The 27,278-nt window shown below is 33.7% G+C and overlaps 1 protein-coding gene across 2 annotated transcripts in view; it reads left to right on the forward strand.

The window, feature by feature from the left end:
• Window positions 1-27,278, forward strand: part of sns (nephrin adhesion molecule sticks and stones) — a 279,269-nt gene that overhangs the window by 187,739 nt on the left and 64,252 nt on the right. For both annotated transcript variants that reach the window (XM_076131563.1, XM_076131564.1), the window contains exon 8: window positions 8,043-8,196. In XM_076131563.1, the coding sequence (XP_075987678.1) occupies window positions 8,043-8,196 (154 nt within the window). The remainder of the gene's footprint in view (window positions 1-8,042; window positions 8,197-27,278) is intronic.

The following is a 27,278-nucleotide window of genomic DNA, read 5'->3' on the forward strand; positions in this document are numbered from 1 at the left end:
GAAAGGGTTAGGCCTTTATTCCAGCACGCTGGCCAAATGAAAATTGGTTCGTATGCAGACAGTTAATATTTGTATTCCATCAAGAGCTACTTCAAACTAAACATGAGATATTTTCTTTTTGGATTTAATCAATTGGTAAATTTATTTCTTATGGTAATTATTTCTTGTTGGCATCAAAAAGTTATAGATATAATCCTTTGATTTTCTTTTTCATTGCTTAGTTGCCTTGGATTCAAACCCTCGGCCACACCCCAGCACTGCTAAGCCAGTATCCTATTAAAATAGATTGCACCACCATCAAAATCACCATCATTCATAGTAATTAAGTAGTAATTAGCGATAACAGTTCATTATACGTGATTACGAACAAGAACGTGGATCTGTGCCAAAGTATGACGGTTAAGCACATAAATTAACTCGATAAAATCTGTTTTGTGTGGGAATCGAACCCGCTACAGTAGGTGCTAGGTAGCAGTTATCGTTACTATGCCATCACCGCTTTGTAGTAGATATGAATACATTTTTCACATTCAAAACAATTATTTGTGTGAAGAGAACGACTATCTACTTTTAGTTTAAATACAGCTATATATGTACAAGCTTACGACCCCGGATTCACCTGCATAAAAAGTAACGTCTGTTTAGTAGTGGTAATAATATTTTCTTTATTAAGTAGCTTGTTATACCGTGGACTTAAACTAAAGTCCACAAATCCGATAGATACAATCTATCACCTGACCAAATTTTATTAAAATTGTGAGAACCAAAAAAATTTGCACACAATACTTTCGCATTTAAAATAAGGTTTTAGAGGTCTATAAGCATGATAATCGATAATCTAATAAAATTACTACTTTACTACCACTTATTAACAAAACAATCAACTTAAACAAAACAAAAGCTCACAAACTAGTCAATTTGCAAACAAAGTGTTTCCAATTTTGTTACGTTACGGTGTGAGGGGCGGCGTAGTAGCAAATTTGTCGTTCCTCGCAACAATGCCCGTTTAATTACTACGCTACACTTGACGTGCGTATTACTTGCGTATTCCGACTCGATTTGATACGCTAGGGTTAGCCAAGAATTAAAACGTTCAAGGAAGTTTTAAATTTATTATTGAATTGTTTGTTGGTATGTTTGGAAGTTGAAGGGTTGAAATTTTACATACATACATAATATCGTGCCTATAGTGTAAAGCAAAGGTGTATGAACTACATTGAGGTTTCAACAGTAAAATGTAAGTCCCGCATAATAATTAGCTAGCCTAATATGTAGTTTCTTTTGGGGGATAGAATTTCTAACGGTTGAAATATCGAATGGGCTTATTTGTGATACACAAATTCTAATGAGCAACTCTCTTTGGTTTCCAAATAAAACATACTTTTTTCCACAAACTTCATATCCTGCAAATATACTTTTCTAGAAACTTCACGGTCTTAGAAACTTAATATTGTAAAACATGACAAGCATACCTACAAATTTTTGACGCCATAGTTCAAAGAAAAATGATAATGAAATCGCGGGCGGCCTCTAGTATAGTATGTATATAAAACTGTACACATAATCAACAAAAGCTAGATTAAGAGTAAACACAATTAACACCTAAGTCTAAATCTATATTATTATTATTATAAAGCTGAGGAGTTTGTTTGTTTGTTTGTTTGAACGGGCTAATCTCAGGAACTACTGGTCCGATTAGAAAAATTATTTCTGTGTTAGTTATCCCATTTATTGAGGAAGGCTATAGGCTCTATAACATCACGCTACGGTCATTAGAAGCGGAGTAGCAACGAAAAATGTTACAAAAACGGGGAAAAATTTGTTCTCTTAGGTGACGCAAGCGAAGTTGCGCAGATCAGCTAGTAATCTATAAATCTAGACCAAAGTTCTAATTATACCCTAGACTTATCAAACTTCACTGATAGCAATCTTAATTGATGTCGACAAGAAAGTAAGAAATTCTATAAGTAATGATTTATTAGCTGAATACCGGATGACGATTACATAGCGATTTTATCAATGTTTTACTGTTTAGTATAAATGTATCATGTGACTTTCTTTCCAATTTAATCCTGGAGTTCTTGGTACCGAGGGAATAACTCGTTTGGCAAAGATTTAAAATACCTTGGTTGAAGTGAAGTTAAATTTAAATCATTAGCTAAATCATGCTTAATTTCATGAAAATTAGTTTAGCTGTGAAAACATAAGAATAGACAATTAAAAGAACAGACAGACATTTTCAATCATAATATAAATATGGCAATATGGATTTTATCTTAAGAAAACAAACTAGTAGAATGTCAATAAAAAGTAAAGTTTTTAACTAAAATCCAGCAAATACTGCAAAAACAATAAATTATATCTTACAAAAATAATACACAACTCATTTAAAGACATGAAAAACAAACAACCTTAAAATATCAGTAATGAACATAAAAGTGCCATTATTTCGTTTGCCCTATTCCAAAACGTCAACTAATCAAAATCAGTCCAGCAATTTAGCACTACAGCAAAGCTTGACAATCTCAACTAATAGATTACGGCGTAGTTCTGAATAACGGTATATAGATGGGGTCGCATTCTGCACAGGTTACCGTATTTAGTTGCAACTCGTTCCTACGATGCGGGCCGGGTTTTTGTCCTGCATGATAGTTCTCTGAGTTGCGTCATCTATGAGGCATTTTAAATGGTTATTCTTGTTTCTATGTATCTTTTATTACCTTAGGAATAATATCACATATGTTATCAAAAGGAATATTGTATGATTTTTTTACGCATTTGTTGCCACTTTAATTATTATGGGATAGGTTATCTACTAGGTTAGGCACTAGTCTACATATAATGCTACCACTTTAACTATGGGATAGGTTATCCGACACTTATCTACATACTATGTTGCGTTTACGGATAGAACAATTATTTGTACGCGTTAAAATATATCTAGGAATTATTGTATATTGTAATTAAATACAAACCTACGATACTTGGAAACTTGTAGATACCATTATTAACTATTGTAATTAAAGTTTCATAATTTAACTACTTTAATTAGAAAAATATTTAATCCTTTTTTCTAGTTTTAGATTAAGTACCAAACATAGCATTAACATCTAAATTAATCAACAAAAACGAATCATAATTTTGAAATCAATGACATTTTATTACACGAACAGACACACAAAAAATATAACCAACAATTTGAACACTCAAATGCTTCCAATTCACCTATATTCCCAAGAATCATATACAGATATAGCTTGAAACCTTTTAGCCAACCCTGTTTCCCTGAACTTAATTATTCGCTTACTGACGTCTGTAGGGGTAGGGGGAGGGAGGGGGTAGTCTCTTCAACGCAGATAGCAGTGGGCATCTTTTAATAGTGTATTTGCGTTTGTATGTTTGTTTGTTAAATGACTTTTGTGTAAGAAACAGTAGTAATTGTGTGGATATTTTCTGAGCTGATTTCTAGCACAGTGGAGTCTATAGTCTAATGAGATTTATTTAATAAGGGAAAAGATTAATGACCAAATTACCAAAAATACGAAAAAAAAACTGTTTCGTTCAGTATAGTTTTATATTTCTGTCAATTACTAATTACAATCATATTTATAACCAAAAGCCTTAAATGTACTCGAAAAGTTGACATTTTAAAAATACTTTAATCACATTGTCCATTAAGGCCTAACCCCTTCCTCATTCCGGGAGGAGACCCTTGCCCAGCAGTAGGACATTAATGGATTATTCATATTTAACTATACATTAACTTAAATCAAAATTCATTCATAGGTAGGTATATATTCTTGTAAATAAATAAGTCAAGGTAACTAGGAGAATAAATGACAACAAAAATCTAAACTACAGTCGTAATAAAATTCTATGCAGCATGCTCACATAGAGCTCACATAGAGAATAAAATCTTACACAACACAAAAAACAATTCAAAGCCTTTCCCCATCATTAAACCTATAAAAATCCATCTCAAAAAATCTCAATCACCATTTCCCTTCATATAACTATTAAACTACCCTAGGGGTTAAAATCCATATAGTTTTATTAGATCGCTCTCAATATTTAAGCTTGGATAGTTTTATATGTGGCCCTCGATTGAAGAGCCATTCGACATGAACCATTGGGTCTTATGATAGACCCTAGTTAAGTGGATACTGGGTACTTTTGGATAGTACGGAAGAAAATTGAAGCTTAGAGTTTTCTTATTAAAAACAATGTGAAGTTTTGTTTGTTTAGCGTATGGTAGTGGTCAATTTCGTGTTAAAATCAGTTCACTGCATGAATTAACAACTGTTATTTTAATTAATAATTATACGATGGATAAAGCAGTCTTCATTGTTCATTATAAACCTTAAATCTTTTTCTAGCTCTGATCATAACGCTCTACTCGTTTTCCGAGCTAGTGATAAATTCTAACGACTAAATACCTAACGACTGTCATAAGTATCAAGATTTGACCTAAATTAGTTATTAATTTGATTTTATATTTTTAATAAAGTGAACCGACTTTTGACATACTCTTCGAAGCATGGTAACGCTCAGATCACATATTGTATAATAACAAAGCGGCTTCCCATCTATCATCTAAGTCGCTTTATCAAAAGTTGCTCAACCAACTACGAATAATAAAAAAACGATACTAGTTTAACAAATACAATAGTATTTCACCGAATAGTAAACACAACGGATTATGAAGACGTTTTATAAACGAAATAAATAGGAGAACAAACTACAGCTAGGATTATGAAATTTACTTAATTGTACATTCACTAGTACTCTATGTATTCCATATTGTAAATTAATTGGCGATTGTGAAGTGGAAGGTAAGCTTGCCAGCTCTTCTCATAAGACTCTTAACCACTTTCCGAAGCTGGTTCATGTATGAACATTTGACCTAAATAATGATTTGATATTTGTCTTAAACTGTGTCTAAATATCACACGTTTGAATTATATGTAGGATGGTGATATATAGCCTATAGTCTTCCTCGATAAATAGGCTATCTAACACTGAAAGAATTTTTCAAATCGGACCAGTAGTTCCTGAAATTATCGCGTTCAAACAAACAAACAAACAAACTCTTGAGTTTTATAATATTAGTATTGATTTGCATTCTAGTTCCTTTGGACATGAATAAATAGTAGGCCTTTACGTTATTGATACTTTGACTAAGTGTCTTCTTTATGTATACAACGCTTAAATGAACTTGATCCTTGAATTTGAATTATTTGAATAAAGTGATTTTCAATATGATTGTTTTTAAATAATGTTGATGATATTAAACGGTACTACTTTGAAAAGATAGTAGATTTTCGTATAATTCACTTGTAATTGCATTTCTGAAACTCGGAAAAGTTAGTCATACTTATTCTTAAAAGAGTGATTGAAACAGACACTTCTCTGTATAAAAAATTGACCTCATATATAAAAAACCAAAATTGGCAACCATCCCCAATTCAATAAATCATTTCCATGCAAATTATAAAAAAATGTCCCCCCGAAAAAATGATATATTATCTAATTATTGAAACAAATGATCAGTGGCATTTTTGTTACGAGGGTTTTAATATTTTACTAAAGAACCCTTATTAATATTGTTAGAGAACCCCGTTTGGGGTTAATGAACTCTTGTTGAAGGCAATTTTCCTGTACAGTCGCTCGGAAAAGTGTTCCTTTGTGGGAGAAAATCTTTATGAGGTATTCTTCTTCTTTTTTGATCATTTCTTTTATAAAAAGGGATTTTTTAAACAAAAGTATTGTTGATAACATGTCAGGTTTGAAGATAAAAAGGTTTTCAGGTTACTGTTTTATACTATTTCATAGAACGGCTGTTTTACGCCGAAGAGGTGGGTAAAATAAAAAGAAACCATTTTTTTAAACACGTCTTACCCAAAATTCTATTAAAAAGAATGTCTTAGTGAAACCCAATACTGTATTTTTTTGAGTTCAAACATTAGCAGTAGGGGACGTCCAATTTTAATCGTCATATACACTAACCTTTTCATAAAATACATCGATTCACATTTTATTCGTTTTTGAACTGATTACCAATCCAAAAACATACCTTCACCGACTTCGGTGTATAATACAAATAATCTTACACCACAATATCTATTTAAAGCAAGGATTACATTTTAATAATATTTTCAAGCCCTTTAGCTTCATTCATAGATATTTTTCTTATTGGTTGTTAATATTAACATTTTATAAAAGGTATTCGTAGTAGTGCAATAGACAGTCCTTATTATTCTCATCCAAAAAATCTCAATACAAGAATCAAACCTACACCTTCCTTTACCTACATCTACAAATACATGTAGTAGTATACTTAAAGAAATAAAGTAATATTTGTAAGACATGTAGCAATACGTGTCTAGCAAACCCGCGGTCGTGCAACAGAATTCCTTTTATCCGAATACATCGGTGCAGTTGCCGAGAAATGTTTGTTGCTGAATAAAATATTCGGTGAGGAAACCGAATTTTTAAATCTATTGGAGTTGTTGAGAAAGTTTTTTTGAAAAAGTATCTGGGTTTTAAATTAAATGACTTAACTATTTTGATAGTTAGATGAAATGATGATTAGATGTACCAAGTTTAGTTTTATTGTTTTAGTAATAGTTAATGTTATGAACAAGAGTAAGGCCAATAGAAGAATCAATGTCCTCGGCATATGATCTATCATACTAAGTACCAAATTTTATCAAATTTAATTCAATTCAAAATAGTCTTTATTTCATAAATTTCGTACAAATTGAAAACGTATTTGAAATAATCATAACTTTTTACCGTAAAAGGCGATTGCTCGTGTGAAAAAACTCGTGATATCCATACCATATAGCGGTTATAACTTGAAAGATTGACAAAAAATCATACAAACTTTCTCTGAATATAATTTTTGACTTCGTCAAGTGTAAATTATATTGACTGCCTCCGTGGCGCAGTGGTTTAGGTCGCCACGCCGATACCACTGCAACGGGAGGTCGTGGGTTCGATTCCCACACGGAGCAATTATTTGTGCGATCCACAAATAATTGTTTCGGGTCTGGTTGTGCTTTGTGTCCGTTGTTTGTATGTTTGTAAAAGTCCCCGCGACACAAGAGCAATTCTTAGTGCGGGAGTTGTCTTTAAAAAAAAAAAAAATATTCAGTAGTTATCAGTAGTTTGACTATGAAAACTTTACACATACTGACATACTTCTTAATTTATATAAGCTTAGTCTCGTCTTCATGCGTAATGATTCAATTGCTATCGGAAGAAAGAGATAGCGTTACATCGTCTGTCATTTTCTATTCATTGCTGTTCTTTTTTAACAGCGAAATTCGTATCTTAGAAAGTAAGATTTTTATTAAGATTTAGTTGTGCTCTCGTCTGTACTATGACGTGTTTCCCTTATAAATCATAATCAGTAGCTTGTTTATCACTAAAAGTAGGTAAACACTATTTTATATTTACGAGTTTACGAGATTTGTTATATTGTTACAGAGAAACGTTACAAAAATCCCTCTCCAAGTAAAATTGGAGTAAAAAAGTTTTGTTTTGGTCGAATATCGTGAAGTTTTGGTAAGGTTAAATGGAGTTGTTGAGGTCGGGATTTGGATGGGTGACCTTTTGTGTGTAGGGAGCTGTTGATTTTTAACTTTATGAATAAGAGCCAATATTGAAAAAAAGAATATATATGAGAAAGACCAGGAAGGCTGACCCCACTACCATATGGGATTCATAGCATGGAAGAGAGAGAGAATAAGAGCCAATATTTAAAAGGCATTATTTTATTATATGACCAAACCTTTCTTCCATTCTCGGAAGGAGATGCTGCTGAACATTGAGAAAAAATCTGCTTACATTATTTTTTAGTTTTTAATAGAACCTTTTGCTTAGTGACCTATACCGACTGGTACTGAGAACTAAATATATTTGAAAATTTCTTAAGTATCCTTGAATTAAACCTCAAGGTAAAATACACCTCTTAATAATTTACAACTCTATTGCCCATACCATAAAGTTCACAATTCTAAATCACTCTTTCTCCACAGATCCTCCCGGGGCGCCCTACATCGAAGGTTACGCAGAAGGCGAGACAGTCCGTCGAGGACAGAGCCTGGAGCTGGTCTGCCGAAGCCGAGGAGGAAACCCACCAGCCCAACTCATCTGGTACAAGAATGGGGAGCAGATACGAATGGCTTACAGGTAAGATTTTATCAAAATACGACTAATCTAATACCATATATAAAATTCTCGCGTCACTGTTTTCGTTACCGTACTCCTCCGAAACGGCTTGACCGATTCTCATGAAACTTTGTGAGCATATTGAGTAGGTCTGAGAATCGGCCAACATCTATTTTTCATGCCCCTAAGTGACACTTTTTTTTTTAATTTTTATGGCAAAACAACTTTTGCCGGGTCAGCTAGTATTAGTAGTCGGCTAACAATGCTAGGTCTACACATATGATGCATTAATGTCGCGATTTTTTTCACATGAAAGAAGTCGCGGTCCCTCTGTATTACATACATAGCCAATGTTCCATATTGTCTCAAAATCGACATTGTCAATTATGAGCACATGTCGTGTTTTATATAAAACATTGTTTCACTGAAATTGAGCTGTCAATACGCAAGGATTCTGAGAATTTCTCATCATACGTTTTGTTCTTTCAACAGTCGATGTCGGCTTTTTGTTATAATTTAATAGTATAGATAGATATAATACAATATTGTTTGAACATCCTAATATTATTAAGCTGAAGAGTTTATTTGTTTGTATGTTTGTTTGAACGCGCAAATCTCAGGAACTACTGGTCCGATTTGAAAAAATATTTCAGTGATAGATAGTCCATTTATCGAGGAAGGCTATAGGCTATATATCATCACGCTACGACCAATAGGAGCAGAGTAGCAATAAAACATGTTACAAAAACGGGGAAAATTTTGACCCATTCTCTCTTATGTGACGCAAGCGAAGTTGCGCGAGTCAGCTAGTAGATATAATACGATATTATTTGAACGTGTAATTTCTATGTAATTGATACTTGATTCCAGCTAAATATTAAATCCTATGTAGGTTAGATGTTAATAGTTGTCTGTAGTACGATTTCCTGGAATTGATATTATGGAATATCGAAAGTTTCACACGTGAACTAAGTATATGATTAAAATAGTTTATGCGGAATTCGCTAGGGGCGCTGTTTGTTCTTTTAATTAGCGTTAGTTACTTGTTGTCTATAGCGATAACAATATGCGTTTCTGGTAATCAAAGGCGGCATTAAATGCATAATACATGAGAAAAATTACAAGGAACAGAATATAGTTTTATAATAATTATTGCTAGATCAAAATATATCAATTGTATAACTTCAAATGTAATTCTAATCTATTTCCTCTAAGGCATACTAATCAAACGCCGGCTAACCGACCGAATTAAAGTCGCCCACCCGCCGACAAAGGTCAGCGACTTGATGTCGGCGATTTCGTTTGAAGGGCTGAAAAGTCGCCGACTTTCTGAAATAAAAAGTCGCCCACATCAAGTCGCCAACATATGTCGCCGTGTCAGCGACTTCAGTGTATATACTTCATAAGAACTCTTCAAATACTCATATACCCAAGAACCATCAAGTATGTGCCTTCAGAGAGAAATTCTTCGTAATATCAGCACAAGATAAGAACTATTACTATCTATGAAAACTTGCTAACGCCATATTGATTTCATCGTAGCGCTAACATCTACGATGTGTTGTCACTGAATTTTTCAGTACATAATAAATATTTATGATAGTTTAAGTGTGAAACAGATGGCACTTGGGAGCGTGAGTGGACGTTTTTAATGCGTGATCTGTGCGGTTCATTGTATTTAGATACAACTCGGGTGCGGGACGGGCGCGGGTGAACTATGTCAGTTTCAGCATTTGCCACAATTACTTAAGGAAAATTTCTTACACTGAATAATACAACGTTCGCTTTAAACGCTTACTATAAGCATCTTGCGTGTCAAAACATGTGGGAAATAATGTCTAGCGAAATAAGTTATGTGCGCTATCTTAGAAACAAAACTAAGCCCGGCTGTCTGCTAGTTGGAAATCAATCTTCTAAAACCGCGGTATTTTCTTATAGCGGGCGATGTATGCGACTGTAGCACGTCATAGTTCCGTCCCGCTTTATGTGTGTCATCAAATCTACAACTACTTGGAATAACACCCGCCGTACTCCCGCACCCGTCACGCAACCGCGCTGCGTATGTAACACCCTTTAGTAACTGTATATGTGGAAAAATTGAGGAAACAGCAGTCGGGAAAGTATTTGGGTTGAGTTTTACTAATGTATGTACATAATATTATGTAGTATTGCGCGTCTGCTAGAAATTTTCGGATGAAATAGGGATGAATGCATGAATGATCTCGTGCATGCGAATTGAGATGAAATCTGTTGTTGTTGTGGATTCATTCCTTTTGGTTCGCTTGTATTGTAATACGAATTGTCTGTTAGCTGATATTACATGGGTATAATTCGATAATTTGTTTTTTTACCTTGGTTTTTGCGGCTATTGGCCGTTGTTAAAGAAGGCATTAGTAGGACTTAGTATGTGAAGCAGACTCTATCAGTATGTTCATTAAGACGTAGACCTATTTCATATGTTTTATTATTTCTCTTTATAGATGCGTATTTGATCTCTTTTCGATATAAATTGCGTGTTCGAAACGTGGTTCTATTAAGTACAGATATTGATTATTACAATCAGTTTATTAATTTCAAAATTTACTCCATACACAAAGTTTACCTTTTCTTAGCAAAGATAATATTGCTTTCGAGCTTCTCTTGAAGAGAATCTAAACAAAATATTATTTAAAACTCATTGATTCTTAACAAAAACGTCTGTGTACACAAACTCCGAAAGTTTAAGCTTTTCAACGAAAAATTCTGTCATTATATTTTTTCTTTAAATCCTGCTGAATAATAGTCCGAAGATTTTCGATATAAAGTACACAATACGGGGGCAGAATCAGCTTTTTGCCTATAAAAAACACCCCCCCTCTACCCCTATTTCGGGGATCGTATTAAGCTGGCAACAGATAGGGCGTATGTCCTCATGATTTATGTAAGCTGAAGGCTAGGGAAGGGACAAAGTCGATATCGATAATGACAGTTTAAAATTGGGTTTTTGTTTTATGAAGGAAAAAAGTAAAAAGTTTGTATGTTTATTTTGTGATCTGATTTTTATTTGAGTCAGAAAGCAATTTTATGAGTTAATACGATAAGAGAATTGAGTAGAATTGTTATAAGTAAAATTAAAGTGTATTATCATAATTTATGATAATACACTTTAATTTTAACCAGTTACTTTTCTACTCATTGTTAAGGGTCCTCCTGAAATTTAGATATTGCGATAAGTATCAATGCAAAAGTAAAAGCAATTGAATATGGCAATACGTTCTTGTTTACTTTTTTGAAATATAAAAAACAAGCAACCCAGATACCATTAACCTTTTGTACTCCATAATACATTCTAAAAACTACAAAACAGCATTTGAATAAGCTTAAAACATTTTCTCCAGCTGTTTTTATTCACACAAAGCCTCGGAATCCCAACACGATTGCAAATTTATATTTACCCCAGTTCATCTCCATCTTTTATCGATAGATCCCGTTTGCATCCGTCACTTATAAAATTGTATTAAGACGCGCCTACGGGCGGCGGAAACTGATTTATGGGCCTCACTAACTGCACTCACTAGTGATGTACCCGTGTCGATAAAAATATCGATAGTTTATTATACAATTTTATTATTTTATCGATGTTTTTGCTAACGCTACTATTGCCTCCGATTTCTAGTAATCTCTACGAGAAATATTTGCCAACTATAATTGGTTGGTTGTATACTGAAATCCAACATAATGAGATCGTAGCTATAAGTGCCTAAGTAAATATTCATTATGAAAACTGTAATTGAATTTGCTATGTTATTTGACAATGAAATATTGTTATATGTATATATAGAAGAGCTTTTGGCTAAGTAATAAAAGCCGCAGGTATCGATCTCTTAGATTAAGCTACGCTAGACGAAGTTAACCCGTAGATGGGGGACCATAATTTACGAACTGAGTCCCTTCGTGTTTCGAAAGGCACATTGAATTGTGATTCTCTAAAACTTTTGACTGTTGTTATCAGTAATCTGCTTAGAAGTCTGACATCCAGTCTTACCAAGGAGTATCGTGTATTACCCAAGTAAATTGGTTGTGGAAGTCCGATAGGCAATCGTTCCATGTAAAATGCTTGTATTCAGCTGTAACCGGTGAGACTGGAAGTCGACGCCAACATAGTTGGAAGAAAGGCTGATGAATTAAATTTCCTATGTTATTGAACAATGAAACATATATTATTATATGTATATAATAGAACTTTATACAGTTATTGTTATGTTCGTATCTGCGGTATATTTGTATCAATAATTATTTATGGTCTACAGTATATTTTTATGAATGCCGTAGAACATAAATCGGTTATAGGATATTACGCTTTTGGGCGGGTATTTTTTTGGCTTAGATACTTGAGGGTATAGTAAATTAACCTAAGATGATATTGAGTTCCTAAAAACATAGCTTTTATCATAATTTAGCACTAAACAATTCGAAACTATAAAGAATATCGATAAAATATGCATAGTTAAATAGAAGTGCATAATGTGAATAAAAAAATATTGCAGTCGAACAGAATATTGGAATTAGCTGAATTCATTTAGTAAGCAGCAATTAAATACTTAAAACGGAAAAGATTTTAATCTTTTCCGTTTTAAGTATTTCAAACACCGAAACAAAGTATTTAAATAAAACAATATATTTAGTAAAATTATTACGAATGAAGCAAGGCAAGTTTGTAAGGATCGCACCAAGTGGTGTTCTTTGTTGTCTGCCTACCTCTATATGAAAAACACTACAAAATTACAAGAAAAACATTAATTAATTAAGACATTATGACAATAAAAGCATCAAATCATGTTAACACAACTACAATTTCAGTCATGACAAAGTAAATTCGTTTTTACAAAACCATTTTCAGTTACGGAAATGTCCAACAAAATTGGACAGTGATAAGTTACTTTGATTGATATAAAGCCTAACTTTACCCTACTTGGAAGTAAGAGGTACTGTCTTAAGTAAACGGGAAGCACTGGAGGTTTTATTAAAAAGTTCTTTGTATAATTCTCTGACCTAGGCTCGAGTTTTTAAAAGTTCAGTTTATCTTTGTAGATAATATCTAAAACATTACATTTATTATTTTGAAAATTGTTTGATATTGTTTGAGGAGTTTGTTCTGTTTTAATTATATAACACTAGCGGTACGTCCCGGCTTTTCATAGGCAGACTAAAATCTTTTGCTTGCAATTAAAATAGCCTATCAATTATTATTGATTTGTAGCTATCAGAGGGTGTAAAACTTTTTAAAATCGGTCTAGTACTTTTGGAGCCGATTTATTTTTTATTTTATCAACACTGTTTTCTTCGATATGAATTTTGTCTTATTTATGTATCATAGTGAATTGTTTATTGAAAGTGTAGTTATTTTCAAAATAGTGAACTCTATGAATAAAATAAACACAAATCTATATGATTTAAGTGTCAATAAATATCGAAATCGCATTCACTTAAACGTCGATCGAAAATTCAATTTCAAACAATCTATAACTACTTTCCCCAATCCATTTCTATCAAAACCCATCACACATTCAACTAAAATAATAGCATCCAACGATATTCAAAGCAAACATCAGCACGTTGCAAAATGCAAACAAATCACGAACATGCAATTTCAATTTCAAATCTAACACAACAAATGTTAAAAATATCTAATATATTCAAAGCTTAGCTGTTGGCGAACGAATCAATACGATAATAACTATTCAATTCTTCGGTTAGCTAACGTAGCGGAAAATAACCTTATCGATAATCGATGGCACATCACTAGTGTTAAAAAGTGGTCGTATCTCTATAATATTTTACTTTTTCCCTTCACTTTTTTACCTGACTTAAAGTTCAGTCTGTCGATTTATATAGTGCAGACAATTTATGGGAGAAATTTTCTTTATTCATTGACATTTTTAAAGTTAATTTATTTATAAGACAAGAGGCTGAACAGATAGTATCGATTTTTCTTCTTCATAAAAACGAGACTGGGTTTTTATCTTTTCGATATTGCGAGATATTCTTTATTCTTTTGAGAATGATCTCAAATGAATGATCGTGTTAGCGGTTAAATAACTGATTAGTCGTTTTAAGTTAGTTCGTTCTTAGTTTATAAAACGTTAGTGTTTCTATATAATTAAAAATAATTATTTTAAAATGTTGGCTTGTGTAGTATTTAGTGCCTAAACATCAAAGAAACCTTGGTAAAATCAAGTGTGTTTTTTTTATAATTAGCCTATGTTAGGCCTTAGATCTTCGGCAGTCTTGAGCCTAGCATTCGTTCAGCGGTTAAGCCGTGAAAGCATCAAATACAGAATAAATTAGTATGGTAGAATATTACAATGCGAAAAGGAAGGTATATTAATGCTGTAATAACGTTATAGCTAAGTGAAAAATAGGGTATATTGGCCCCAATACTACTTGCAATGCACTCCAATATTTCTGAAACACAATGCCATATAAAAATATATCAACCAATACTGAAATTCTCACCGTTTCAGTACATTTCAGTATTCCACTGGCGTAGTAAAAGGTGTATTCAGCTTATTTACTCTTAGCGATATCTTTAGTAAAAGGTGCCAGATTTTTACGTTTCTTGCTTACAGCGCGAAACGGGACGGTCTAGACAAATAATAATATTTTTGGTAAGCAAGTTTTTTTGGCAAATTAAATTATGAATGTTGTGAAAAATGGGTGAAATGACAGCTTGATGGGTTCGCTTGATGACTGTAATTCAACATTTTCATAGTTTAATATGTTAGGATTATTATTAGAATAAATTGTTTTGATAAAGATATGATGTTGAAAATACTTTTGTAGTAGCTTATAGGTCATGGAGGTCGAGTCTTCGATATTATATTATTGGAATTTCTTGTAGAAATCTAATCCATTTTTTGACAAATAACTGTTAGTAATAAATACTCTCAGGTAAATATATATGGTTTGTACAACAAAACCCACAAATATTAAAGTTTCCTGCGAGGTTTTTGTGTTTTACAAATAACCCTGGATAGAGGTTATTTTGACTAACTAGTATTTTAATAAATAAAGACGCCTTCCTCCAGCAGTAGAAGTAGGCTAGGCAAGAAAAAAAACTTGTTATTTAATTTTAATATATTTTCAAACATATTGCCACAATAGTGACAAACTTCCTGTCAAACAAAGAAATGCCCTAGTAACTCAACACTTATCAATGCACCAATAAAACACAAAAGGTTCCATAATAAAACAGCAGAATCTCCCCCATTTCTCTTACTACTTATTCCCTTTTAAAGCCAAGATATAGACCATATTTCCCGCTTAGAGGGAAAGGCTTGAACTATATATATTGACGCTAATGTGACAACTACTGCTGAAGGTTTCGTGCGAGGAATATGGAATAAGGATGTGTTAATGTATTTCATTTCAATGGTTGCGGGAAAAAATCTTGGAATGGAATGTGACAGTGGTGTTATATGTTTGGTTATAATTGATAGAGTAGTCTTGTATATAGTGAGAATGTGTTTAATTATTATTTATTTATCATCATACTATTTAAATATAAAAGTTGTCAAAAATGTTTAAGAAGAATTTGTGAATTAATCAACAATGTAGTTCGTTAATTTTGAAACAGAGTTGAATTAAAAAGATTGGCCGTCAATTGAAAGATACGTTTTATCATGTCAAAATGGACTGGATACTAGTTATAATAAATATGGATGTGTGTGACTTTTAGTATCGCAAATTATTTGGCTAATAAAAAAGTGACCGTGGGTTTCTTGCCAAGACAATTGACAAAGCTGGCCGTTTTTTAAAATGGTGATAGATTCATTCATAGTTACGACTATCTTAAATGAAAACTTTAGATATTTAATTAAATAATTTGCTTTAAAGGCAAATAAAGATCAACAACGTTGAGAATTCTTCTTATCAAAAACTAGAGTAGCCTCTTACAAAAAGAAGAGTAAATATATAATATTTTTATAAGAAATACATAACGAATGAACAACAATAAGATATAACGTTTGATTAGTGATGGGAAAGATTTGTATCGACGTTTTATTCGCGAATTTATTACTCGAATGTATTGTGTTGTGAAAGGGAAAGTACTATTATATTGTTAGTTTGGAAATAGTGAAAGTAGATATTTGTGGAGAATTCTTGGACTTCGAAAAAATAGAAAGAGAAATGAAGGTAATATTATAGTGTTCAGTTCCAATAGTTGCTTAGATAATATGGTAAGTGAACAAATTAACTTACTGCAATGTTTATTTATAAACAGTGACAATTAATTATTCTGGTATAATAAGGATAATGCTAGCTTCTTATTATGAAATGAGATCCGTAGATCGCACTCAACATTCACGTAGAAATCAGTTTGATTATTTAAAATTAACTGTCTAAATTTCATGAGATACAGTCTGATAACAGACAAATAGATAAGTCTTAGTTCTCACGTTCTACCCTTTGGGTATGGAACCATAAAAAAAATATGTGTACTGTAATCTTGTGTATTATTTTGTCGAAGATGCTAAAACTAATAAAAAAATATGCGTTATTAGTTTATTAATTAAAAATCAACACGATTTTTAATATTTAAATCCAATCTAAAACTCATCATTTAAAAATTCACTTAAACCAAAGTATTATCTTCCACTACATAAAGCAATATATATGAAACTAACACGAGTTCGTACCTCGTAACCGCATGTGCACATCGTAAATACGTCGCAGCTGTGTTATTAACTGAAAACTTATCGATATCGATATAACTTACTGAGTGCATCACTAACCTAGATGTTTTTTAAATATGTTTGAGAAAAGTGGGTTATTTTGTTTCACAATATGACCTACTATAAGTGCTCTTATGGTTAAGAAAAACATCGTTATGAAACCTTGCATACCAAAAATTTCTTTAACACATTTCTTGAGGGCATGTAAAGTCCCCAACCCGCACTTGGCCAGCGTAGTCCACTCTAGACTCAATCTTTTTTCCTGTCCGGGAGGGTACCTTTGCCCAGCAGTGGGGTAGGGTGGTGGGGAATATCAGAATAATTAAAATATAATGTCGAAGAGAGTATTCTACAGAAATAACTATTTAGTGAAAATTTAATTTTACATAAGTGTAAAGTATTTATTTATTTATTACCGCTTTACATTATACAGTATTTACAACACATGTAAGTAATAGGTACATTAAAATTTTCTAAACCTTTTCTAGTATTGACTATCCATATCAATCAATCTTTTTCCTAAAAATCCTTCAGCAAGTAAAAAAATAACAACATTTTAACCAAAAACCGTTTATTTACTCCCCCATTTCCTACTTAAATGTTACTTTTGATCATATTTCAAAAAATTACTTCGCAAGATAATGTAATTCGGAAGGACCACTCGACCTCGTGGTAATCTCTGTCATTTATCAAGCTGTCAGCCCTAACGTCTTAGCTGTCGTGATAGTGGAATTATCACCAACATGTTTTGCATTTCGAGATATGTATTTATGCCTTTTTATTATGTATTCTTTTGATTGAAATTGTGATAATTTTTGTTATTAATTCTGTAGTTGTTTGTTTAATCTTATTTTAGTTGTAATAGTAAGTTGCTGAATCATGTTGTTTATATACCGTGTGCCTTATTTTCTTAACTAATTAAATTGTACTTTTTTTCTTACATTATTATCACGCTTGTTATACCAGAAGGTGGAGGTGTGTGAAATGAACTGATGGTTTTCCATTTCCAATATTAATTAATCCCATGTAATAGAGGGCTACAAACTCCGGGCTACTTTTGAGAAACATTCCAATTTAAATAGAAAAGAACGATAGGTCATTTCCCGAGTCAGGAATCGAATTCGAGCCCTCATAATAAAACGGATACAATATCGACCGTTCCACAGAACAGTCAATTTTTAATATAGTACTAGCTGAAACGGCAAACGTTGCTTTGCCATATAAAAAAAAATGTGTCACTTAGGTGTATGTAAAATAGATGTTGGCCGATTTTCAGATCCAGTCAATATGCTTACAAATTTTCATGAGTATCGGTCAAGCCGTTTCGGAGGAGAATGGCAACGAAAACTGTGACGCGAGAATTTTATACATTAGATTTTTTTACAAAGATATTATTATTTTTAAATCTATAAACCAATATGTGAGTACTACAAGTAACTAACGAGTGTACCACGTGAGACCTTTGTGCGGAGGTTGCAGAGTTGCCGGGGGTTGATATCGCAGCGTGTACCGAAAGTACTGGGATAATAGACTCCGAGATGACGTATGTGCGTGGACCAAGTTATAAGAGACTACGGTAGATAATTTTATAGCTTTTCAATATATTAGGTCGGGGAAAAAGTCTTTTCGCATTAGTATGTATGAACTTGTAATAAATACTCTTTGGCTTCAAGAATCACAAATGTGCATGGTTCATTAGGTTTCTTTCAGTGAGCTCGTGAGGTACCCAAATATCGAGCTTTTTTGTGTAGAGAAAAGATTTGTGCCGTTCTTTAGACCTAGGCTATAATATTGCGTTGTGAAGAGGCACCGCTAACTTTTACGACGCTTGTCTATAAATAAATAATCCTGGCTTCGCTCTTATGTCAAAAAGAGGCTTTTCGATTATTAAAATTATCTGAATTCATAAATCGTTTATAATAATCCTATCGCCACAAATCATTACTTATTGAAATGCGTTTTATTTTCTTGTTGTTCTTGTTGTACTTGAGAAAGTTGTAGGGTTTGGAAATTTGTGTATAAATGTAGCTTTATCTTAAAAAATCAAACGTGTGCAATGCATGATAAGATGTATGAATATAAATTAAGCTAAGGAAGTCTAAAGATCGTACTAAGTGGTGTTCTCTGGTCTTTGTCTACCCCTATAGGAAAAAGACGTGATTTTACGTTTATATGAATGTATGTACAATGTACGACTTATATTAGGTACATTTAAAAAAGATTATAATTACAGTAGTCGGCGAGCTCTCGATCTGTTTAGTGTGTACTCTGAATCTAATATTACCCAAGGCAATTTCTTAAATTTTTACAAAGCAAATCTCAAAAAATCACATTTCAACCCAATCTCTTTTAAATCAGCCCTCCCCTAACTCCATAGTTGACGTCCGTTCCTTTGTAACTATACGCCAAAGTGGAAACTCCTTGTCTTAGCGAAGAATACGTACCTAGATGTAATCGGCTAGCTTTGAATCTCTTTGTGCTGTCATGATCATATCAGGAAATGCAAGCTTTGAATTTAATGGTTTACTGCAAATTAGTTTGCTGTTTAATCATGGAATTGATGTTTTGTTTTCTGTGTGTTTGAGACGCTCATTGTGCTCACCGGTCGGTAAACGATCTGCGGGTTAAGCAACCGTTGGCGCGGTCATTCTATAGATGGGTCGCATCGTGGTATTTGAACTGATCGTCTCCGTGCTTTGGAGGGCACGTAAAAAGTCGGTCCCGGTTGTTGTCTATCAAGATAACAGTCGTTAAGCCATGTCTTGCCTTTCGGGCGGCTTGAACAAACTTGCGTTTGTGTGACGATACTAACCTCTGATTTCTGAGGTACATTTAGCGGTAGTGTTTTTTATATGAATTTAAACGCTATTGAATATATAAACTACCGTTAAATAGTCGATTCTCAATGGGTTTTCTTTTAAAGATAGTCAAAAGTATCTATTGGTTATTATAAACAATTTCTTGAGAGATGGTCAATGTTCATCTCATCTATTATTTATTTGTTTTTGGAGTGCATTACGAATTGTGCCTCCTCAGGCTTATGATTTTACAATTTAATATTATAATTATACATATTTATTTATTCAACAATTTTCGTTAAGTAGTGTTTTTAAAGGTTTCTTAAAGGCCCGATACATACAACAAGTAAACAAAGCCTAGTTTAAACACGCGAGAATCGAATCTTTGACCTTATTAAGTAATGACACACACTACCATCTCATTTTCAGTCAACAACTTAAACTATTTACTTTACCTTAAAATAACAATTTACATCAAAACTAAATTCCCCAAAACAAATGAAAGCACTATTTAGACAGCTAAGTCCTAAGTACTTGAAACTTAAACGATTGTTCGATGTCAACAGACATAGGTTTTTACGTGCTTTCTCAATCACTAAGGTTTTAATACTATTGAAGGAATATTTCTTAAGTTTGTGGGAGAACCGTTTCTTGCTTTTAGTGGTTAGTTACTGTATTTATAGAACAAAATTTAAACTTAAACGTATATTTCAAACATATAACCTCGTAATTTCAATTGATAAATATGCAAGAGGTAATTATAGGTATGTTATTATTTTGAAAAACTTGAAACTTAAACGACCTATGTAGATATGCATTTTTTGTTTTATTAACTAAACAGCCACAACATTAGAAAATATTTTTTTATTTTGGAACTAAAATTCTTTAAAAATATCTAGATTGAAATACGTCTACTGAATGTCAATTCGTAGAACTAAAACAAAAGTCTAGTTTTACAATATCTTCTATTAAAAATCCTTTAAATAGAAAATGTAAGAAAAACATCTTAAAAGATTAAACAACAAGTCTATTAACCATTCAACAATCCCAAAAGGGCTTGAATAAGTTACAAACTAAAAGAAATACTAAATTCTACGAGATTTATACACAAAAAAATATTCCTACAAAAATATTCGTACGTCTTTTCAAGTTAAAACACACAGTTCTGAAAGACATAACCTTGTCACGGCGTAACGTCCAACATCTTAAAGATGGATTGATTAATGGACACCCCGACGTTTGGAGTGTCGACGTGACTTTGAATTGGGGTTTTTTTATAGGATTTTTCTTTTGAAATTTTACTGTTAGTATGTTATGTTTGGAGGGAAAATGTGTGTTCTTTTGTTTTTATTGCAAGTATTTAACAAGTGATAGAAAAGTAGATTCTTGTGGATTAACTTTTTCGTAGTATTAAGAAAAAAACAAATTACTGTAAGAGTATAATTTTGTTGAATTTTCTTTAAATAAATTGTTATTCTGGGAATAAAACATGTAATTTTTTATAAGTCTCAAAATCAGGCCGTTGCGATCAATGTATCTGCAATGCAATAGACGTCAAACTACTTTTTTATAAAGAAATTTAATTAGCAATAGACGTCAAACTACTTTTTTATAAAGAAATTTAATTAGCAATTATCACTACTAATCACAAACTAAGCAATTAAATTTTAGATAAGTAGTATAATAGATAGCGGTGATAGCCGAGTGGTATAAGTTGGCACCTCCCACGCAAGTGGTCGCAGGTTCGAACCCGAGGCAACACACCAATGACTTTTCGAAGTTATGTGTGTATTAGAAATAATTATCACATGCTCCAACGGTGAAGGAAAACATCGTGAGGAAATCTTGCATGCCTAAAATTTGTTTAATACATTTATTGAGGGCATGCAAAGTCCCCAACCCGCACTTGGCCAGCGTGGTGGACTCAAGGCCTAACCCCTCCCTCATTACGGGAGGAGACCCTTGCCCAGCAGTGGGACATTAATGGGTTAAATTTATTTATTTTTATTATAGTACTGTCTACAACTTAATACAAACGTAGGTACATCCACATACGACATATTAGAAATTCATATATTCAAGTATCTCAAAAAAGACTTCAAGAAAATCTCTTTCAAAGTTTTCAAGAACTGAAACCTCATTTGCAATACGTTAACTTATCTCACTTCGTAAAAGAAAACACTTCGAGTCTCCTGAAAAGAAAGGAGAAATGTTCAGTGGATCTGAAAATATAGAGCAGTTTCCGTTTAAAACATTTACCGAGCTTTAAGATTAAGTTATAAATAACGCCCCCAAAAATTTTAAGAGAAATTTGTAAAATGCAGTCCCATTTATAAGCTTAAGCGGGCTTTTAGAAAAATAGTAGGATTTTGTTTGATAATAACTGTAAATTATTATTATTAGTGTGAGCAGTGATAGCCGAGTGGTATAAATTGACACCTCCCACGCAAGTGGTCGCAGGTTCGAACCCAAGGCAACACACCAATGACTTTTCGAAGTTATGTGTGTATTAGAAATAATTGTCACATGCTCCAACGGTGAAGGAAAACATCGTGAGGAAACCTTGCATGCCTAAAATTTGTTTAATACATTTATTGGCATGCAAAGTCCCCACCCCGCACTTGGCCAGCGTGGTGGACTCAAGGCCTAACCCCTCCCTCATTACGGGAGGAGACCCTTGCCCAGCAGTGGGACAGTAATGGGTTAAATTTTATTATTATTAGTTACCGTAGTAGACGATATTACATGTTCGCGGAGGTCGTAGGTTTTATTCCTGTGCGGACCATATCTATGTTTGATATAACTTTAGTTCGAGAGGAGACTCGGAAAAAAATAGTTTTATAGTTTTTTAGGATGCTACTTTTCCTCTGGTTTTTTGCTGCTACGAATAATTATAAAAAATAAATAAACTGAGTCACTTCTGCAAGCTCGTGATAATATATTATATTTCAGATTAAATTTCTATATAAAAAGTACAACCTAAATTGTATATTTCCAAAGATATTGTAACCTGAATAAAAACACTTGAACAAAAGTAGGTAAAGTTTCTCCCTCACGGTGGAGGCAAGAGTCTCGCCGGGGTGTCCTCCGGACCTGGGCCGAGCGGCTGGAGGAACCAACCGCCGGGGTTTTAACCATCAGCGCCATCCGGCCGGTCCTTGGCGAGTGGACGAATAGACAGCACGGCGTGATCACCTACTGCCTTACACAGGTCCTTAGCGGTCACGGCTGCTTTGGCCGCTACCTGTGGAAGGTGGCTCGGAGGGAGCCGACGGCAGAGTGTCATCATTGCGGCGCCGAGGAAGATACGGCGGCGCACACACTTTCTGACTGCGCGGCGTGGACCACACAGAGGGCGCGCCTTGTTGAGGTGGTGGGCGCCGATTTGTCGCTACCGGCCGTCGTCAGGGCCATTGCGTGCGGCGCCTCGGCGTGGAGGGCGATGATAACCTTCTGCCAGGAGGTGATATCGCGGAAGGAGGAGGCCGAGAGGGCGCGTGAGAATGATCCCCTTGCCGCCCAGATGCGTCGCCGCCGGGTAGGTCGCCGGCGTCTGGCGCACGATCGGCGCATCCCACCTTAGTGAGGACCTTGGGCGGCGGCTACGGGGACACTGCCGCCCAGTTAAATAGGTCCTCTCGAGGGTTGCCGATGGGTTGTTGTGTCCGGCCCATCGGCATTTAGGTAATGAGGTGCTTTAGGCAGCCTCTGTGAGGGACCCCTAAATTGGGGCATCCGCGTGGCGTGTGGCTTGCGGTACATGCTTCGGCAGTTATCCCGCCGCACGCCGCCACAAGCGGCCGTGAGGATACACGTGGCGGTTTAGTGGGTATGCCCGCCCTTCTGGCGGGAGAGCCCCACATAACCCTGCACTCAACCCAGAGTGCAGGTGTATGCATAAAACATTAGCCATGTTAAAAAAAAAAAAAAAAAAAGGTAAAGTTTCTCCCAATACAGTCTCATAGAAACTGATAAAACTCAAGTATTTTTCATGATTAACATCTTTCATTCCACTCTTAAGTATCGTTCTCCCTTCGTTATAACTTTTACGGTGTCATTGAACTCCAGGACCCCATCTTGTCAATTTTACGATAGAATGTACAAATTAATGTGTTCTTCAAAACCCATCAGTTTGGAAACAGGGTAATATTGTATGTAGGGCTTGTTTGTATGTTTAATTATAATTTTTGGTATAAGATCTTTGAAAAATCGGTCATCATTAGTGTTAATCAGAGGTTATTTAACCCGTTACTGTCCTACTGCTGGGCAAGGGTCTCTTCCCAAACGAGAAAGCAGAAACGAGCAAGTTAGAGGCCGTTGCATGCCATCGAGATTTTTTTTTTTAATTGTTTAGATTGTAATTAGTTCCCAAAAATGCTATTTGTATCACAATATTATCATATTCCAAAAGATTTTTTTCCATTCCTCTGCACCAATAGACTATATATTGAATAAATACACAGCCTATTCTGTATTTGATGATACTATAAAAAAATTGATGTTTTGTGTACTAAGATCATTCGTTTTACGGTTTTCCCAATGCAGTAATTTTGTCTTTAATAGCCCAAATACTAAAATATCATTCCTAACCCGCTATAGTCTCTCCCTTGTACAGTTCCCAGCAGTTCTCGCGTCGTCCACACGTTCAATATGATTTATCTCAGTCATAATAACTAGGAGATATCTCGCTTGCTTTATATACCACTAACAATGGTTTCCTTCATTGTGCTAAATTCACAGAACTTGTAATTCAAGATATTAATTAAATTTATGAGTTTTGTCGTGTTATACATAATTTTGTTTTGACTAAGTTTATATTACTAGATTATATTATTATCTATAATTGTATTTTTTTGAAATAGCTGCCAATAGACAAAAATAACTTCTCTTTGCCCACGGTATAATTATAATATAAATAATTCAAATCCCGGTTTAGAAAGCAATTTATGTAACAAAGAGTTCGATTTAGGTTTTAATCTACCACTGTAATTTTAACGTTTTTTGTGGAGAAGTATTCGCTACTTATAACTATATTATGATTCCTATAAAACTTTGTTAAACACCTAACGGAAAAAAATAATTGTTTATGAGTATCCGCAGCAAATGGCCTAAAAATCTTCACACCACTAAACTTGACACGCAATATGTCGCTAAACCCAAAATATATAAATAACCAAACACTATTACTTCAGCAGCAAATCGAAAAATACTCTACGATTCGAATCCCTACTCCAAATGGTCACATACGAAGGGACCGAGTAAGGGACCCGAAATGTTTTGAATACAGGAAATAGGATATTTAACAAGTCCTCTAAGAATTCTTTATTTAGATTTCAATAGACAGATACGTTTTTTGGTTAAATAGTTGTGTGGAATTATTTTTGGGTAGCTATTTTAATTTTTTATTTAATTTGCATCGTTATCTATACTAATATTATAAAGCTGAAGAGTTTGTTTGTTTGAACGCGCTAATCTCAGGAACTACTGGTCCGATTTGAAAAATTATTTCCGTGTTAGATAGCCCATTTATCGAGGAAGGCTATAGGCTATATAACATCACGCTACGGTCATTAGGAGCGGAGTAGCAACGAAAAATGTTACAAAAACTGGGAAAATTTTGACCCATTCTCTTAGGTGACGCAAATGAAGTTGCGCGGGTCAGCTAGTTATGTAAATGAAGAAAGACTAGTTTGAGAGGAACGTAATAAGTGGCGTCTTTTGGTATACATATGATTGAGATTATTGGAAAAAGGCGTGATTATGTTTGTGTATTTTAAACCTGTCTTATGTTATTGGGCTATGACTCTCCAAAAAACTAAAAATGCTTTTTATATCCGTGTTAAATTGAAGACCGCTAATGGATTTTTAACAGAGAATACTATATACAGTATATATACCTGTAGATATTGTTATAAATAAGAGAAATAACTATCAGAAATGGACAAAAACAAATAAATGGAAAACAACATTTTGTTCTATATTAAGTTGCAGTTTTTACTGATGTACAATGTGGCTACATCAAATTGCATTATAATCTTAAACAAACATGATAAAGTATTAATTGATATTCAAACATATTATTTACCATATTCAAATACCAATAATAATTAAATCCACGCAGAAACCTTAACACCTTATCTCCTCTTTCAATATTGATTCATAATTCCAACATTTTCTTACCCAATTAGCTTCCAATTAGACAAATAATTCCACAATACTAATTAATCGCGGGAACTAGTAAAAACACTGCGCCATCCCATCGTCACGGTTCAGAGGCTCTACCGTGAGAAAGATTGTATCTTTCAAGTTCTGAATTGGTTGAAGTACTTTCTTCGGCTGTTGAATGAATAAAGAAAGGAAAAGGTCTAGATATATGTTTTTGTTTATCGTCTGACAAACCCTAGGAATTAAGTTTGAGGTTTGCCACTGATATTGGTTTTTTTCCTTACCCTGTTTGAGTGTCCCACTGCTGGGCAAATGCCTCCCCTCCCCTTTCAATATCGGCGGCGCATTGGACCAGCGTGGTGGGCTTAAAGTCCATAAACTAGTATTGTTAATCCAGTAAAAAAAAAATTATATTAAACAGCAGATTTTTCTGGTAAGTGACTTCAATTAGAAAAATCCCTTTAAGTTGAATTTTTAGGAATTCTCACACAGATTTCTTAATGCAACCCGAATTTAACTAAGACAAAAGTTAGTAGATCGTTGAAATAATGTTTTTATTTATCCAAGAAATCGGGGTTATTTCAAACAGAACGCAGTAGTAAATAAAACGTTTATTTAAGCAATTAAATTAAATGCATAAAGCCAACGTTCTTGACCCATCCTAGAATTTCGCATAATAAATCACTTTTATGCACAAACTTAATTGTCGACCATCTAAGATATATTTAATCTCTTTTTGAAGAAAATCTCTGGTTTTCAATTCAAAATTCTCGAGCTCTTAAGTTTGGGCCATGTCCAAGTGGGAAACTTTATTGAATCGTTGCCAGATTTGGTCATATAAAATCGGAGCTGAATGCAATCCACACCTATAGTTTACGATCCGTTTGTTGTAAATTATTCCAGCAATTTTGGAGATCGCAAATTTTATGATTTAATCAATATATGTTTTGATTTATGTTGTCAGTAAAATATAATATTAATATAGAAAATTGGTTGGAATATCGTGAGAAATATTTCTGTAGAAACTAATAATATTCTTTAATATAAAACAATAATATTTTAACTGCTATTCGATCCTGTTTGTCAGACTTTCATGGCCAAAGCTGAATTAATTATAATGAATTTTAACATAGCGACAGCTTTAATTGTCTCTAAAAGATCAAGTATATTTTTTAACAAATAATTTACATATTTATATAGTTTGTGAGACCACTACCGGTGAAACGTTTGAAACGCCGGGCGACAAATAAGGTATCTTAAACCTCATATCAATCGATTTCAAGACTTGTCTATAGGAAAATCTAAAAGAATTTAATTCTGTCTTTATTTTTTAAAAGACCGTAATGAAATCCACTTTTTTTTCTGCCTATACAAATGAAAGTACGCAATAGTGAGGCGCCCATAGCCAGTTGCGCTCACCGGTCGG

The sequence above is a fragment of the Anticarsia gemmatalis genome, chromosome 26, assembly GCF_050436995.1.
Source record: "Anticarsia gemmatalis isolate Benzon Research Colony breed Stoneville strain chromosome 26, ilAntGemm2 primary, whole genome shotgun sequence".
Classification (NCBI taxonomy): Eukaryota; Metazoa; Arthropoda; class Insecta; order Lepidoptera; family Erebidae; genus Anticarsia; species Anticarsia gemmatalis.